At 50.0% G+C, this 14,849-nt stretch overlaps 6 protein-coding genes across 6 annotated transcripts; 3 read left to right on the forward strand and 3 right to left on the reverse strand.

Moving 5' to 3' along the window:
- Positions 1 to 1,297: 1,297 nt before the first annotated feature.
- Positions 1,298 to 2,161, forward strand: CTRU02_215499 (uncharacterized protein; the record flags this gene model as incomplete). Its single annotated transcript, XM_036723798.1, has 1 exon — positions 1,298 to 2,161. The coding sequence occupies one exon, from the start codon at positions 1,298 to 1,300 to the stop codon at positions 2,159 to 2,161; it is 864 nt and encodes a 287-aa protein (XP_036584481.1).
- A 61-nt stretch (positions 2,162 to 2,222) lies between these two features.
- CTRU02_215498 (uncharacterized protein) lies at positions 2,223 to 3,497 on the reverse strand (the record flags this gene model as incomplete). Its single annotated transcript, XM_036723797.1, has 1 exon — positions 2,223 to 3,497. One exon carries the CDS (start codon positions 3,495 to 3,497, stop codon positions 2,223 to 2,225), a length of 1,275 nt encoding a protein of 424 aa, XP_036584480.1.
- An 802-nt stretch (positions 3,498 to 4,299) lies between these two features.
- CTRU02_215500 (Kinesin light chain 5) lies at positions 4,300 to 8,835 on the forward strand (the record flags this gene model as incomplete). Its single annotated transcript, XM_036723796.2, has 4 exons — positions 4,300 to 5,284; positions 5,333 to 5,390; positions 5,442 to 5,648; positions 5,697 to 8,835. 4 exons carry the CDS (start codon positions 4,300 to 4,302, stop codon positions 8,833 to 8,835), a joined length of 4,389 nt encoding a protein of 1,462 aa, XP_036584479.2.
- A 1,583-nt stretch (positions 8,836 to 10,418) lies between these two features.
- CTRU02_215501 (uncharacterized protein) lies at positions 10,419 to 10,664 on the reverse strand (the record flags this gene model as incomplete). The annotated part of the gene is made up of 1 exon (XM_036723795.1): positions 10,419 to 10,664. One exon carries the CDS (start codon positions 10,662 to 10,664, stop codon positions 10,419 to 10,421), a length of 246 nt encoding a protein of 81 aa, XP_036584478.1.
- Positions 10,665 to 11,471: 807 nt separating this feature from the next.
- CTRU02_215502 (FAD-binding domain-containing protein) lies at positions 11,472 to 13,311 on the reverse strand (the record flags this gene model as incomplete). The annotated part of the gene is made up of 4 exons (XM_036723794.1): positions 11,472 to 11,891; positions 11,962 to 12,029; positions 12,084 to 12,768; positions 12,820 to 13,311. 4 exons carry the CDS (start codon positions 13,309 to 13,311, stop codon positions 11,472 to 11,474), a joined length of 1,665 nt encoding a protein of 554 aa, XP_036584477.1.
- A 908-nt stretch (positions 13,312 to 14,219) lies between these two features.
- On the forward strand, positions 14,220 to 14,585 carry CTRU02_215503 (TPR domain-containing protein; the record flags this gene model as incomplete). Its single annotated transcript, XM_036723793.1, has 1 exon — positions 14,220 to 14,585. The coding sequence occupies one exon, from the start codon at positions 14,220 to 14,222 to the stop codon at positions 14,583 to 14,585; it is 366 nt and encodes a 121-aa protein (XP_036584476.1).
- Positions 14,586 to 14,849: the final 264 nt, after the last annotated feature.

Raw genomic sequence — 14,849 nt, forward strand, 5'->3', positions numbered from 1 at the left:
TGTTGCTATGTGCTGTTCATCACAATACTTATTTTGATTTTAGGGACATAATACGGACGAATTCAAGATATTTTGCAACTTTCTATAGATTGTGTATATACACATTGTTTAAACCTCAGACTTGTTCCGAACCGTTCTTCTCTTACTCTTGGCGATCAGGGCAGCACTTTCTGACAGACAGCTACTACAAACACAGTTACGGCAAAAAGATTTTGCCTTTGGTGTGGGTTTGGTCCGGCGACGCTTAACGGGCTTGCTGTCATCAGCCAAGATACTTGAAGGGATTATAGTCGAAGCGGTGTCGGTCGTTTCAATCGCTTCGATCGCTTCGATCATCTCCGTTGTTCCCTGTGAACTACTAAACTTTATTGTTAGCGTTGGAAGTACTGTAGTACATTGCGGGCGATGTAGATACTTGATAGGCACCATATCTTCTATGGATTTGGGCAGACTGTCCATGTCGGACGAGTTGGTTGACAGCTCGATGAAGCCCATGTTGTAGTGCTGTGGGAAGTACCCTGCAAAAGGGCTGCTCACAGCCGAGTCAACCATGCCTCCCGACACAAAAGCTGTAGAAGGTAGTGACAAGGCCAGAGTACAGTCAAAACAGCGGCATGGGCCCTGTAAACATTCTTCATCGCCACTGGGCGTCTCCGGAACTCGTATGTGCCCCTCCAGCTGAGTAGGTTGAAAGCAAGTAGACAAAGTAGAGCCAGCGCTTATAGTGGGCTCATCCACAAGTGAAGGCGAGTCGTTTCCCATGTTCAAAACCATTGATGGATATATGTAGTCCGGTACAGTACAGTAAGGCGGAGACAAATTAGAGGGAGTTATCAACAAGCTGGCGTAGGTATGTTTGAACGAATAGACAGGGGATGGATGTATATCTTGAACAATGAGTAAGTGTCTAGGCATACTGTAAAAGGCGTAATGGGTTTCGCCAAATAATTTACTTAACATCTTTAGGAGTGGTGGTGTGGAGCCGTTGCTTACTTGGCATAACTGCTTACACTTGTCGTGACCAAGTATCCACTGGACGGTCACTAACAGAGCCAGAACTGACTTACTGGTAAGCCGCCAGGGACCCAGCCTAAGAAAACCCCCAGGGCGCCCATCTTTGCTCCCTTGGCCTTGGTCCCGTGGTTCTCCCTCTTCTTAATTGGAGACGACTGGTGCCATTATGGCGCCGCAACTGGATGCCGCACAGCGTTCCCTGATCAAAACTCTACTAACGCAAGGATTCGAAAACAAGATCATTGCCTCAAATGCATCATGCTCTCTGCGTACCGTTCAGAAGATGCGTCGCGAGAGACCGGATTCTGACATGCCCACCCGAAAACCAGCCCGTCCTGGCCGTCGCAGCCGCATGACAACACGCATGCAGAAGGCCCTGTGTGATAGACTAATCAAAGAGCCATACATGTATCGATGCGAAATGGCAGACTTCCTATATCGTAGTTTTGAGATGAGAATATCGGAGCGATCAATTGGCCGGACCCTGCGGTCAATTGGGTGGACGAGAAAGACGATCCGCCGCATCGCACAACAACGGGATGACGACCTTCGAGACCACTACCTTCATCGTATCTCGCAGTACCAGTCTTATCAGCTTGTCTTTGTCGATGAGTCTGGATGTGACAGGAGAGCGGGATACCGGCGTTGGGGGTGGTCCCCGAAAGGGTCGTCTCCAGTGGAGACCACGAAGTTCGGTCGCGGGAAAAGATGGCACATTCTGCCAGCCTACGCTCAAGATGGCATTGTTTTGAGGCGAGTATACCAAGGATCAACCGACAGTGACTTATTCGAGGACTTTATAGCCCAGCTGCTGCATCACTGTGGCAGATATCCAGAGCCAAAATCCGTCCTCGTTATGGATAATGCTTCATGGCATCATTCGGAGAAGATTATACAGATATGCCGAGATGCGGGAGTGGTAGTGGAATTTCTGTCTCCATACTCACCCGACTTCAACCCTATTGAGGAACACTTTGGAGTCCTCAAAAAGTTTATTAAGAAAAAATGGCATGAAAATGAGGACTTTATTTCTAGGGAGTTTAAGATGTTTCTAGAATGGTGCGTTGACGTGGTTGGCGACGATGCTGACGTAGCAGAGGCTCACTTTCGTCACGCGGGGATATCTATCACAAAACCACCAGAATAAATGCAATTACTTTAATAAAGACGCCATAAGATGCTAGCGCCTAACTCTGGCCTTCAAGGCTTTATCTCTGCTGAAACCTTTTAACGTTGCTAACGAACTGCAAAGCAATGCCCGGCTTCACCCCGCCTTTCACCATCAAATCGGCAGCCACCTTTGGGTGCTTCAGGATTGAATTCAGTTCGAGAAACTGATCCATCGCAAACTGATTCGCAACTTGCAGGGCCTCTCTCCACTTATCGTCTTTAACTTGTTGCAGATTCCAGTCGCAATATTCCTCAAGTCTATCCATCCTATCACCCTCAACCTCCCCAGCTTCGCTGCTAAAGCTTGTCTCGCCGCTACCATAGAGCCTATCGTTTGACAAGGCATGAGCTTTGCAGCCGCGACAATCGACGGAGTCCTCTGCCTTCCGCTTCCGGCTGTCATTTAGTATGTCACCAAGAATTTTGGATGGGATCTCGATGTTGATGTTAACCTCCTCCTCTTTCTCTCCTTCCTTCATATTTCTCTGGATATGATTAAAAATCTCTTCTAGGTGCCTCGGTAGCAGCCTATGGTGGTTTCCCCGTTCGTCAATCCAGCAGTGGGGTCCTTGCTTGCAGAATTTGCCTCTGCAGCGATGATGCTTATAGACTCGAGTCCAAAGACCGGCATCGGCGGCTCTCTGGAGCTTTTGAGCCTCAGTAGCGTTCTGCCCTTTCTTTCTGCCTTTTGCTGATGTGGCATCGTCTACGGCCTCCTTATAAACGATCTCGATGCCAAAAGTTATCTTCCTCCTCTTACTAAATAAGGCGCCGAGGCCTTCTATATGGCTATCAAGGGTATCCCAATCGATCTCTTGGCCTTTGAACCGTTTCTTCAGACCGCGCTGACGGCTTCGCTCGATAGATATGTCGATAATCGTTTCTTCACACGTATACTGATCTGCAGGAAACCTATCCTTATCCTCCAATAGGGCTGTAAGTCGAGGCCTGAAAGTAGTCTCCCAAAAATCGCCTGGAGCCAGAACGAGATCAAGATCCGTATCCGAACAAACTTGCCTTGCTCGGATCTTGCTACGTTGAGAGACCTTCCACCGAAAATCATAATGAATGCACACCGGGTTGTCCTTGTCATACTGCTTAGTGCTGTCCCAATCGGTTAGTCGAAGAAGAGGTAATGCAAGATTGCCACTTGGCTGATCGGCTTGTTCGACAACGGAGCCGGCTCGGTCGGCGATTGAACTTGGTTGTCCGCCAATCGGTCCGTCTGTAGGGAAGTCGTAGGTCGGAAGCTCGGGGATTTCATAACCGATAGTAAAGCCGTCGTCGGGCCAGTCAAAGCTTGGACCTGCCATGATGGTGTGCCTTATGAATCAAGCTGGGTTGAGGCGGCAGCGGCATCGTTGTCAGACTGCATCGTCGCACCTTCGTGCGACGACAAGAGACAGCGTGGCCCTTCTAGAAAGTTTCCACAGGGTTCCATGAGTTTCTATGGACCCACCCACCCATGTCCTTGCTTTTCAGAGCTTAGCCACCAAGACCGCTTTTCGCAGCACCACAAACAAACTGTTCGCCCGCCCTCACATTCTGTCAAAACAAGCTTAATCTGATCGTCAGATCATCAACGGGATGAACGGCCCTAGTGAAGCAGGGGCTACATCAACGCACTGGGGCAAAAGCTGGCCCCTGGACCCATATACCTTGCCCCACTATCTTGAAGAACGATGCGACCTGATCTAGGACATTTCCGCACGCATGTCCTGGTGAGCCTAGTTCGCCAATGCCAATATGTATTCGCCTGTAGCTCACCAATCAAGAACCTCGCCATTCCCTGCGCCGACATATCATCGCTGCACCGGCGTACGCCCACGTGCTAAAGGAGGTCCCTGGTTCGTTCTCGTGATTCGTTTCAGAGACATCTACCAAGTGACTGTGAGCTCTTCGCCAATCATCTGGCATAGCTAGCTGCATGCCGTAAGGCATCATCACATCCGGGCATGCCAAGCGCCAGCCTGATCTTGTGCCTAGCAGATATAGGAGAACGTCCCCGCGCATATCCGGTCGTCTTATTTCGCCGTCTTCTGTTCGCTGTCTCAATCACCCTTCGAGTTATCAGCCGTCGCAGACCCCTAATCCTCATTCGAACGCATAACCGCCATGTCTAATCCCCAAACCTATACAGTCGGTTGGATCTGCGCCGTCACTCCCGAGTCCGTCGCCGCCCGAGTTTTCCTTGACGATGAACATGAACCCCCGCGACAGGTCGCCCAAAACGACAACAACAGCTATATTCTGGGCAGGATCGGCAGCCATAACGTTGTCGTTGCCACCCTACCCGATGGCGAATATGGGACGACCACGGCGGCAGCAGTGGCCAGAGACATGCTCCACAGCTTTCCAAACGTCCGCATCGGGCTGATGGTCGGTATTGGGGGCGGCGCGCCTAGCCGCAAACATGATATACGGCTCGGGGATGTTGTTGTCAGTAGCCCAAGCGGCGGGAAAGGCGGCGTTTTCCAGTATGACTTTGGTAAAACTATCCAGAACCTCTCTTTCCAAGAAACTGGATTTTTGAACCAACCGCCGATGGTGCTACGAACAGCGCTTGCCGCACTTAGAAGCTCGTATGAAATGAAGGGCCACCAGCTGGCCAATAACATAGACGAGGCCTTACAGAAGATCAAGAAGCGGAAGAAATATACACGGCCTGGCTTAACAAGCGACAGATTACATAGATCTGACATTGTGCATCCCTCGGATTCATCCGATGACTGCGACGTATGCGGCGACGATACTACCTCCCTAATAGCCCGACCCAAACGAGACGAAGAGGCCGACGATCCTGCCATCCACTACGGCCTGATTGCTAGTGGAAATCAGCTGATGAAGGATGCGCGTATCCGGGATAAGTTAGCGGCGGAAAGGGATGTCCTCTGCTTCGAGATGGAGGCTGCAGGCCTATTAAACCACTTCCCGTGTCTAGTCATCCGGGGAATCTGCGACTACGCCGACTCGCATAAGAATAAGGAATGGCGAGGATTCGCGGCCATGATGGCGGCGGCCTATGCGAAGGATCTCTTACTTCAGATCCCACCAAATAGCGTTGAGGCAGAGAAGCCAATCCTTGACGTACTCAACACTAGTCAGTATCACAAAGCCACTTCAGTAATGCTATCTAACGTTTTGGCAGTTCAGGGAGATATACACCGCTTGAATCAGACGGTTGAGACCATGCACTCGAAACATACGTAAGAGCATACTGGTTGCTGCTGAATAAAGCTATATCCTGACTTCTCCAGGGTTCTTTTGTTTGACGTACAAAAGGGCATAGAGGATCTAAAGCTCGGTAAAGCCGAGGATCTATCTATTGCCCGCAAACCTCATTTCGTCGTACCGTTTGCTTCCGATCCTGGCTTCGTGAGCCGACCCAAGATCTGGGAATGGATGGAAAGGCAGTATGCTGGGCCTGAGAGCCGCTTCGGTCTCGTGGGTCTGGGTGGGTTTGGGTTTGTCGCCTTCGGTGGATTTAGTAGCCTACGCTAACGCAGCTACAGCAAATCGCAGATGGCCATCCAATTCGCTTACCACGTCCAAGCCGCCTCGTCCGAAACTAGCGTCTTCTGGGTCCGCGGCAGCACAAACGCAACATTCGAAGAGTCCTACCGCTCTATAGCAGATGTGCTAGCTCTTCCTCGTCGCCACGATCCTGGCGCCAATGTCGCAGCGCTGGTCCGCGACTGGCTGCAGAGAGACGATGCGGGGGCGTGGCTTATGATTGTCGATAATGTGGATGACGTCACGCTGCTGTTATCAAAAGACGGTGTTGACGACAGCACACCGACGCCGATAGCATCGTACCTACCCAATTCGGATAATGGCAAGATCCTCTTTACGTCGCGCAGCCGGGACGCCGCAGAGAGGCTGACAGGCACCGGCAAGACGATTCTTGAAGTGCCTGTAATGGATAAAGAACAGGCACTATTGCTTCTCCAAAACAAGATAGGCCAAGACATCGATGAGGCCGCCGCGTTGAGTCTGATTCATACTCTCGACTATATCCCGCTCGCTATAAGCCAAGCAGCAGCATACATCCATAAACGAAGTCCTCGGGTAACATTTCATTCCTATTTGGACGAGTTCCAGAAGAGTGAAAAGCGGAAGGGCACTCTACTTCGCAGTGATAGAGGGGATATCAGGCGATATGAAGGGGTATCTAACTCTGTCATTATAACGTGGCAAGTGACATTTGAACAGATCAAACGGGAGCAACCAGGAGCTTCTAACCTTCTGTCACTGATGAGCTATTTCAATGCACAAAACATACCTGAGTATATGCTGTATAGATATAACAGCAACCCATTAAAACCTAAGGAGAGTGACAACGACGAAGACGACGACGACGACGATGAAGCTAACGACGACCATGATTTTGAGAACGATTTGGATATGCTCCGAAGCTATTCGCTTATTTCACTGAGTATGGTGCCTGGGTTCTGCGAGATGCACTCACTAGTACAGTTTTGTACAAAGGAATGGATTTCCGAACTCGGTTGCCCAGCGCGATGGAAGAAACTCTTCCTCCAGTCGGCATCGCAACACTTCCCATCAGGTGTATTTGAAACGTGGGAACAGTGTCAAACATTGATGCCCCATGTCCAGCCGCTGTTGAATGAAAAGCCGTCTGAAGAAAGCGACCAGTTAAAGTGGAGCAAGCTGCTGACGAATGTGTGTTGGTACTCACTTATGCTAGGGGACTATTCGAGGGCTGAGGCTGTTATACAAGAGGCTGTACGAGTTCGTGAGGAATATCTAGGTCATGAGCATCCCTCCACACTGACGAGCATGGCCAACCTGGCGTCGACGTTTTGGAACCAAGGCCGATGGAAGGAGGCCGAGGAGCTGTTTGTGCGGGTGATGGAGACGTTCAAGAGGGTGCTTGGAGAGGAGCATCCCGACACACTAAAAAGCATGGGCAACCTAGCGTCGACGTTTAGGAACCAAGGCCGATGGAAGGAGGCTGAGGAGCTGGAGGTGCGGGTGATGGAGACGAGTTTGAGGGTGCTTGGAGAGAAGCATCCCGACACACTAACGAGCATAGCCAACCTAGCGTCGACGTTTTGGAACCAAGGCCGATGGAAGGAGGCTGAGGAGCTGGAGGTACGGGTGATGGAGACGAGTTTGAGGGTGCTTGGAGAGGAGCATCCCGACACACTGACGAGCATGGCCAACCTGGCGTCGACGTATAGGAACCAAGGCCGATGGAAGGAGGCCGAGGAGCTGTTTGTGCGGGTGATGGAGACGAGTTTGAGGGTGCTTGGAGAGGAGCATCCCGACACACTAAAAAGCATGGGCAACCTGGCGTTGACGTACAGGAACCAAGGCCGATGGAAGGAGGCCGAGGAGATGTTTGTGCGGGTGATGGAGACGAGTTTGAGGGTGCTTGGAGAGAAGCATCCCGACACACTAACGAGCATAGCCAACCTAGCGTCGACGTTTTGGAACCAAGGCCGATGGAAGGAGGCTGAGGAGCTGGAGGTGTGGGTGATGGAGACGAGAAAGAGGGTGCTTGGAGAGAAGCATCCCGACACACTAACGAGCATAGCCAACCTAGCGTCGACGTTTTGGAACCAAGGCCGATGGAAGGAGGCCGAAGAGCTGTTTGTGCGGGTGATGGAGACGAGTTTGAGGGTGCTTGGAGAGGAGCATCCCAACACACTGATGAGCATGGCTAACCTAGCGTTAACATATATGAACCAAGGCCGATGGAAGGAGGCCGAGGAGCTAAACGTGCGGGTGATGGAGACGAGAAAGAGGGTGCTTAGAGAGGAGCATCCTAACATACTGACGAGCATGGCTAATCTGGCGTCGACGTTTTGGAACCAAGGCCGATGGAAGGAGGCCGAGGAGCTGTTCGTGCGGGTGATGGAGACGAGTTTGAGGGTGCTTGGAGAGGAGCATCCCAACACACTGATGAGCATGGCTAACCTAGCGTTAACATATATGAACCAAGGCCGATGGAAGGAGGCCGAGGAGCTAAACGTGCGGGTGATGGAGACGAGAAAGAGGGTGCTTAGAGAGGAGCATCCCGACATACTAATAAGCATAGCCAACCTAGCGTCAACGTTTTGGAACCAAGGCCGATGGAAGGAGGCTGAGGAGCTAGATATGCGGGTAATAGAGATGAGTTTGAGGGTGCTTGGAGAGGAGCATCCCGACACACTAACGAGCATGGCCAACCTGGCGTCGACGTTTAGGAACCAAGGCCGATGGAAGGAGGCTGAGGAGCTAGAGGTGCGGGTGGTGGAGACGAGAAAGAGGGTGCTTGGAGAGGAGCATCCCGACACACTGATGAGCATGGCCAACCTAGCATCAACGTTTTGGAACCAAGGCCGATGGAAGGAGGCCGAGGAGCTAGAGGTGCGGGTGATGGAGACGAGAAAGAGGGTGCTTGGAGAGGAGCATCCCTCCACACTGACGAGCATGGCCAACCTGGCTCATACGTGGAAAAGCCAGGGCCGGCGGGTCGACGCAATCCAGTTGATGCGTGACTGCCTTGGGCTTCAGCAACGCTGCCTTGGAGTCAATCATCCCGACACCATATCCTCCCTTTCAAATCTTGAGGAGTGGGAAAACGTTGAGGTTGCAAAAAAAGCGAATCATCTTCAAGGTTCCGAAGCGGAAGAAGCGAGTTAGCTTTAAGCATGATCTATGTAGACGATGACAGCTTAGCTGGAATAGTGACAAACAGAAGCAATTGCAGAGGAACTCTGAACAAACCAACTATGCTGAACGATTTGCGAATCCCACAATAATAATTGTGAGGCGGAAGAAGAGGCGGCCGAAACAAAGAAGGAGAGCACAAATGAGTGCAAGTCACCGTTTGGTTGGGGTGGACCCCAAACGGATTACCAGTGGGAGGAAAACGGCCAATTCTGGCTCTGTTAGCAGTTGTCCCATGAGTACCTGGTCATGACAAGTGTAGTCTGCCAAGCCGAGTAAGCCACGGCTCCACACCACCACTACTAAAGATGTTAAGTTGAATATTTTGGCGAAACCCATTACGCCTTTTACTGTACCGTGACGTTATTTGCGGGTATAAATAGCATTGCTCACTCTCTAGTGCCAATTCCGTCGCTCGAATATATTATGGCGTGTAGAGTTCGTCTTCTAAGCGTCTTCCGGCTCCAAGCCAGGATCGACTTCCAACTAGTAAACCAGCGCCGCTGGAAGTAGAGCTGGCGAACAAGGTATTATAACGGCAAACGCGGTATATTAGTATCTAGCACTTAGCTTTGCCACATTACCGCCTTCTTTATTACCATGCCAGCGAACTTTCTCCCCTCAGCATCTACAACTCACAGTACATACAGTACATACACACTCTAGACAAGAGTAGAATATTGTATCAACTCGCCAAAGACATCCTATATCGTTATGGCCTGCCATATTCGCGGGGTCACTTCTGTGACTATAAAAATAGTCTACATCTCAGGGCTAGAGAAGCCAACGGAAGGTATCTCGGACCAGCTAAAAGAGTTTGTCAGCCACAACACAAGTCATTCCCAGTCCAGTGTCATGGACGGCTTCCCAGTTGTCGTCAGCAGACAAGTGTTGGATCAGGCCTTGAATTCTTTGGGGATTTCAGCAGAGAGGGTCCGCCTCGCAAGCCAACCCCAAGAGCAAGCGGACGGACAGTTATCCGCACTTATCGGCTGCACTACTTCGGAAACCAGCGCGGTTAAAGATGCATCGGAAATAGAGGATAGAGCAGACGACGATCCTGAGTCTAGGATTCAGAAACATGATCCCCATAAAAAATGTGAGGAAGAAACGACGAGGCTAGCATGCAGCGTTACGGTCGATGATACAGACAAGAGTCTGGACCCTAATGATCCAGAGACCAGAATTCGATCAGAGGAAGCTCTTTTTGAATACGACGATTCAGACACCCCGCCCCTAAGCCCCATCTCAGTTTATAATTTGTAGCGCTAGGATAGTGTGAGAAATTTCGATGAGATAATCACAACTAGTCATTTACACCCAATGGTAAATCTCTTCTAGTAGAAGTCAAGGCTGAAAGTAAAAATAACAAGTAAACGACGTGTATCCTCAAGCCTACAAAAGTGGCCTAGAAAGCAACATCATAAGTTCTAACCAATCCCAATGCAAGTCTGGTCGCGTGCGATAAGATAGAGCTCCTATTACGAGTTTAGTTCTTAGACAATCCAGTAACTAGCTTGTTTGGAAACGCACTATCATAATGGGTTAGATAATCATTAGTCCATTGCTTTCTCGTTTTTTCTGCGTGGAAATACATTAGAGGGCAAATTTGGGTGTGTCCGGGACCACACGCATGTATCCGTGATGCTGAGTGGAAAGGCTTCTAAGGTTTGCCGCTGGCTCCGAGGTGCGACGAGACGGGGGGTTGACAGAGCCAACTGCTGTGACAACCGGCGCGCGTTTTCGAGCGCTCGTCGCAGAAGGCTCTCGCCTTCATTACGGACTTTGTGACATGCTGCCATTTTGTAGGCCGGACCTGCGGTTGTCCAACGGCGGAGGTTAGAAGCCGACGTTGTGCCCTCGGCCCATTACCTCTGCGATTAGTTGGTACGTCGGCATTATAAATAGCCGACGGCAGGAATTGCACTTTCTGGCACCCCACAATTAATCAAGTAGTGGCGTTTATTAGGGCATAAAAGAGTTGTGAATTGGCTACTTCCATGCCGCAAATTGAGTGCATTCTAAAACGTCGGCAGACAACCCATCACAGGACTATGCACTAAGAAGACATATTCCTACCATTGCGACAACAATACTGTTAATATTTAATATGGATTGGAATGGCAGGTGTCGATGACAAAACTCGGCGAATAGAAACTGAATCTCTAAGGATGCAAAGCTACATCGGTCGGTATCAATACGAACATGTCGTCATACCAATTCCCATTCCTACGGTTCCTAGAGCGGGAGTTCGACTACTATACATACTCAGCAGCTCACAGTGTCGCCGATGCGAGTATGAACCTAACTAACGCAGTCGAAACGGCAGAGAGTATTCTGGCAAGAGAAGGCTACCAGACAGAGCGCTGGACTGTATTCTCTCTTCAATTCGAGTCTTGGCCCAGTAAGATAGAAAATATGACTGCAATGTCTTATACTTTAAATGTCTGGAAGGATGTATAAGCGACTACATATCTGGCTGGAAATCTAGCTCCCTTAACCACACTCTCGTTCCCACACATCGCGGATCGTTTTCTTTTCTGTATACAGAAGACGGCGCTTGTTGAAAGTTGCTCTCAAAGGTTGCTACTATGTCATGTAGCCGGTCTCTAACATTGGCGGAAGCGGAAACTAGAATACAAATTAGTATATAGAGACCGTGGAAGAAAATCTTTCTGCCTACCTAATAGCAGCATGTCGCCTTCTCTGGTCGACGACTCACTCACAGTGTCACTCAACATACGAGATGCCTTGTACAGGCTCTCCGAAAGGTCTGGGCTTCCTATGAAAAGCCGTGCCCTATCACCAAAGTTCTTAACCCTTGTCGGCCTCTCCATCGCCTGGCTGCCTTCGGCAGCAGCTGAGTAATACTTCGCTAGGAGCTTTTCCACTGTTGGTGCAGCCATCGTGTACATCATCGGCTTCTCCGCAAGCGACGCATCCCCGAGACAAACAGGCGCAACTGCTTCAAGGTCTTCTATCGTCATTCCTCCTTGCTGCATGTCGTAATAAATGGAGATGTCCAGAATCTGGTCAGGGGGTTCGTAGTCAGTTCCTGATGCGAAGGTGACGAATGAAGCCATTTTCGGCTGCACATACATTGCCCTGGTCTAGTGTATCGTCGTCAAGAATGGGATTGAGAAACGACTCGGCCGCATGAACGATGCCTATGACTTTTGTAAGCCTACTGAAGCCGAACAAGTGTTCAAGAAATTCATTACCGAGGCTCGACACCTGCCAGATAAGATGGATTTGGCGTGTGCGGCCTTTGCAGTTATTGTAGCCATGAACCAATTTCCTCAGATAAGGAGCTTGTGCGGCAATGCCATAGTCGGTTGCTACCATGAAGACCGCCTCATAATCCCACACCGGAACGCTGACGCCATGTGGTCCGCTAACGAGAGCGACGTGGGGGGTTGGTCTTTCCTCCGAGTAGCGCAGTAGGCTAGACGTCAATCCCCGGCGTCGCTTGATAAACAGTTCCAGGATCTCTTGTGGCGACTCTGTCCATGAGCTCACAACAAACGGATGAGTCTGCAAGAGGCCGACTCGGGGGATCCACAAAGTGACGTACTGTCCAGCCTCGACGCTGACGGGCCTGGAAAGTTTGACAGAGATCAAAATTGTGCCGGTGACATGTCGAATATAGGCACGAGATAGCGTCCTTCCTAGCTTTTTATTGCGGTATGTTGTTAAGCATACCTGAACCAGTAACAGGAGTGCTATGACAAGCAGAAAAACGTATATCCAGAGCCAGGGCCAGTTGGGCATCGTCAGCAGGTGCAGCCAGACGCCAACGACGACGAGGGCTGCCAGTGCTTGGTGCAGTCGAAGGCAGATCTCGTATATACGGCGGCGAAGAAACGGTATAAAACAGTAGGCCGAAGCGAGTACTGATAGTGATCCCTAAAAGGCTTTGTTATTTGCTAGTAACATGGGGGAAGCACGAAGAATAATCACTATATAGATGAAAATGCCCTTGGTACTGTCAAGGCTAACCGGCTTTTGGTCTGCTACCGCACTGAGTGCGTGGACGATCAGCATGGCGCATGTCATACGCCCCTGCCAGCGGTGCCAGGAGACAAAAGTTGAAAACGAGAGTCCCAATACGTCAGCAACAAATTCCAAGTATGGCCCAATAAACAGAGGCAAAAGGTTAAACAGGGTTAACAGGCCAGAGCGTGCGAGTAGCGGCGGCTGATGGAAAGTTAGACAAAAAACGTTGATGCTAATCAAGATCGCGGGCCTGAGTAGTGAGATCGCATTCCAAGGGCCGAAAAGCGAGTGCCGATGTACGAGTAGACGATAAACTAACTGTTTTTCGGCTTGGTAGGCTAGCCGCCGCCTTAGTCCGCTTGTTCTTGCCAGAAGATTAATAACAGTGAGGCCGACAGGCAGGCTTACGATACATATTGCATAGGCAATGGTCACAGTATCTATGGAAGGCATGGTATGTAGGTTCGGGGAGGGAACGAGTCAGATTGGCAGTGTAGGAAGAACGAAATGCAGTGTGAGCCATAGGATACATACTTAATATACGGACCGCGACGTAACAAATACGATGTAGGACTGTATGCACTAAACCCGTATAAATTGCATGTTATTCATTACCTATAAGAGAGAATCCCATCGAGCGACCTCTTTTCAAGCTATACTCTACTTTTGGCCAGTATATACTTATAGGCTTGCGGTTCGCCGTTTGTACTGTATTATCATGCCTTACACTGCCTTCTAGTTTATTTTCTGCGTTTTACACTTCTGTCTACAAACGCCCACATGCTACTCCTTGTATCTGATCATTGTACAATTACCCTAAGCTATCTGTATTTCCTGTATAAAAAAGTTACAAATCCTCATTTCATCTTTTTATGGCTATTCTTCGCTCCCTGCTCCGAAGTCTCAATGTACATAACGATATTACATAAAATACAGATAGAGAGTTGAAGCGGGTTAAAACAGCAGTGGTTTACAGTAAAAGGCGTAATGGGTTTCGCCAAAATGTTTACTTAACATCTTTAGTAGTGGTGGTGTGGAACCGTTGCTTACTTGGCATAACAGCTTACACTTGTAGTGACCAAGTACCCACTGGACGGTCGCTAACAGAGCCAGAACTGACTTTCTGGTAAGCCGTCAGCAACCCAGCCTAAGAAAACCGGCAGGGCGCCCATCTTTGCTCCCTTGGCCTTGGTCCCGTGGTTCTCCCTCTTCTTAATTGGAGACGACTGGTGGCAGCCATCATTATGGCGCCGCAACTGGATGCCGCACAGCGTTCCCTGATCAAAACTCTTCTAACACAAGGATTCGAAAACAAGACCATTGCCTCAAATGCATCATGCTCTCTGCGTACCGTTCAGAAGATGCGTCGCGAGGGACCGGATTCTGACATGCCCACCCGAAAACCAGCCCGTCCTGGCCGTCGCAGCCGCATGACAACACGCATGCAGGAGGCCCTATGTGATAGACTAATCAAACAGCCATACATGTATCGATGCGAAATGGCAGACTTCCTCTATCGTAGTTTTGGGATGAGAATATCGGAGCGATCAATCGGTCGGACCCTGCGGTCAATTGGGTGGACGAGAAAGACGATCCATCGTATTGCACAACAACGTGACGACGACCTTCGAGACCATTATCTTCATCGCATCTCGCAGTACCAGTCGTATCAGCTTGTCTTTGTCGATGAGTCTGGATGCGACAGGAGAGCGGGATACCGGCGTTAGGGGTGGTCCCCGAAAGGGTCGTCTCCAGTGGAGACGACGAAGTTCGGTCGCGGGAAAAGATGGCACATTCTGCCAGCCTACGCTCAAGATGGCATTGTTTTGAGGCGAGTATACCAAGGATCAACCGACAGTGACTTATTCGAGGACTTTATAGCCCAGCTGCTGCACCACTGTGGCAGATATCCAGAGCCAAAATCCGTCCTCGTTATGGATAATGCGTCATGGCATCATTCGGAGAAGATTATACAGATATGCCGAGATGCG

This window comes from Colletotrichum truncatum (genome assembly GCF_014235925.2).
Source record: "Colletotrichum truncatum strain CMES1059 chromosome Unknown Contig_0016, whole genome shotgun sequence".
Taxonomy (NCBI): Eukaryota; Fungi; Ascomycota; class Sordariomycetes; order Glomerellales; family Glomerellaceae; genus Colletotrichum; species Colletotrichum truncatum.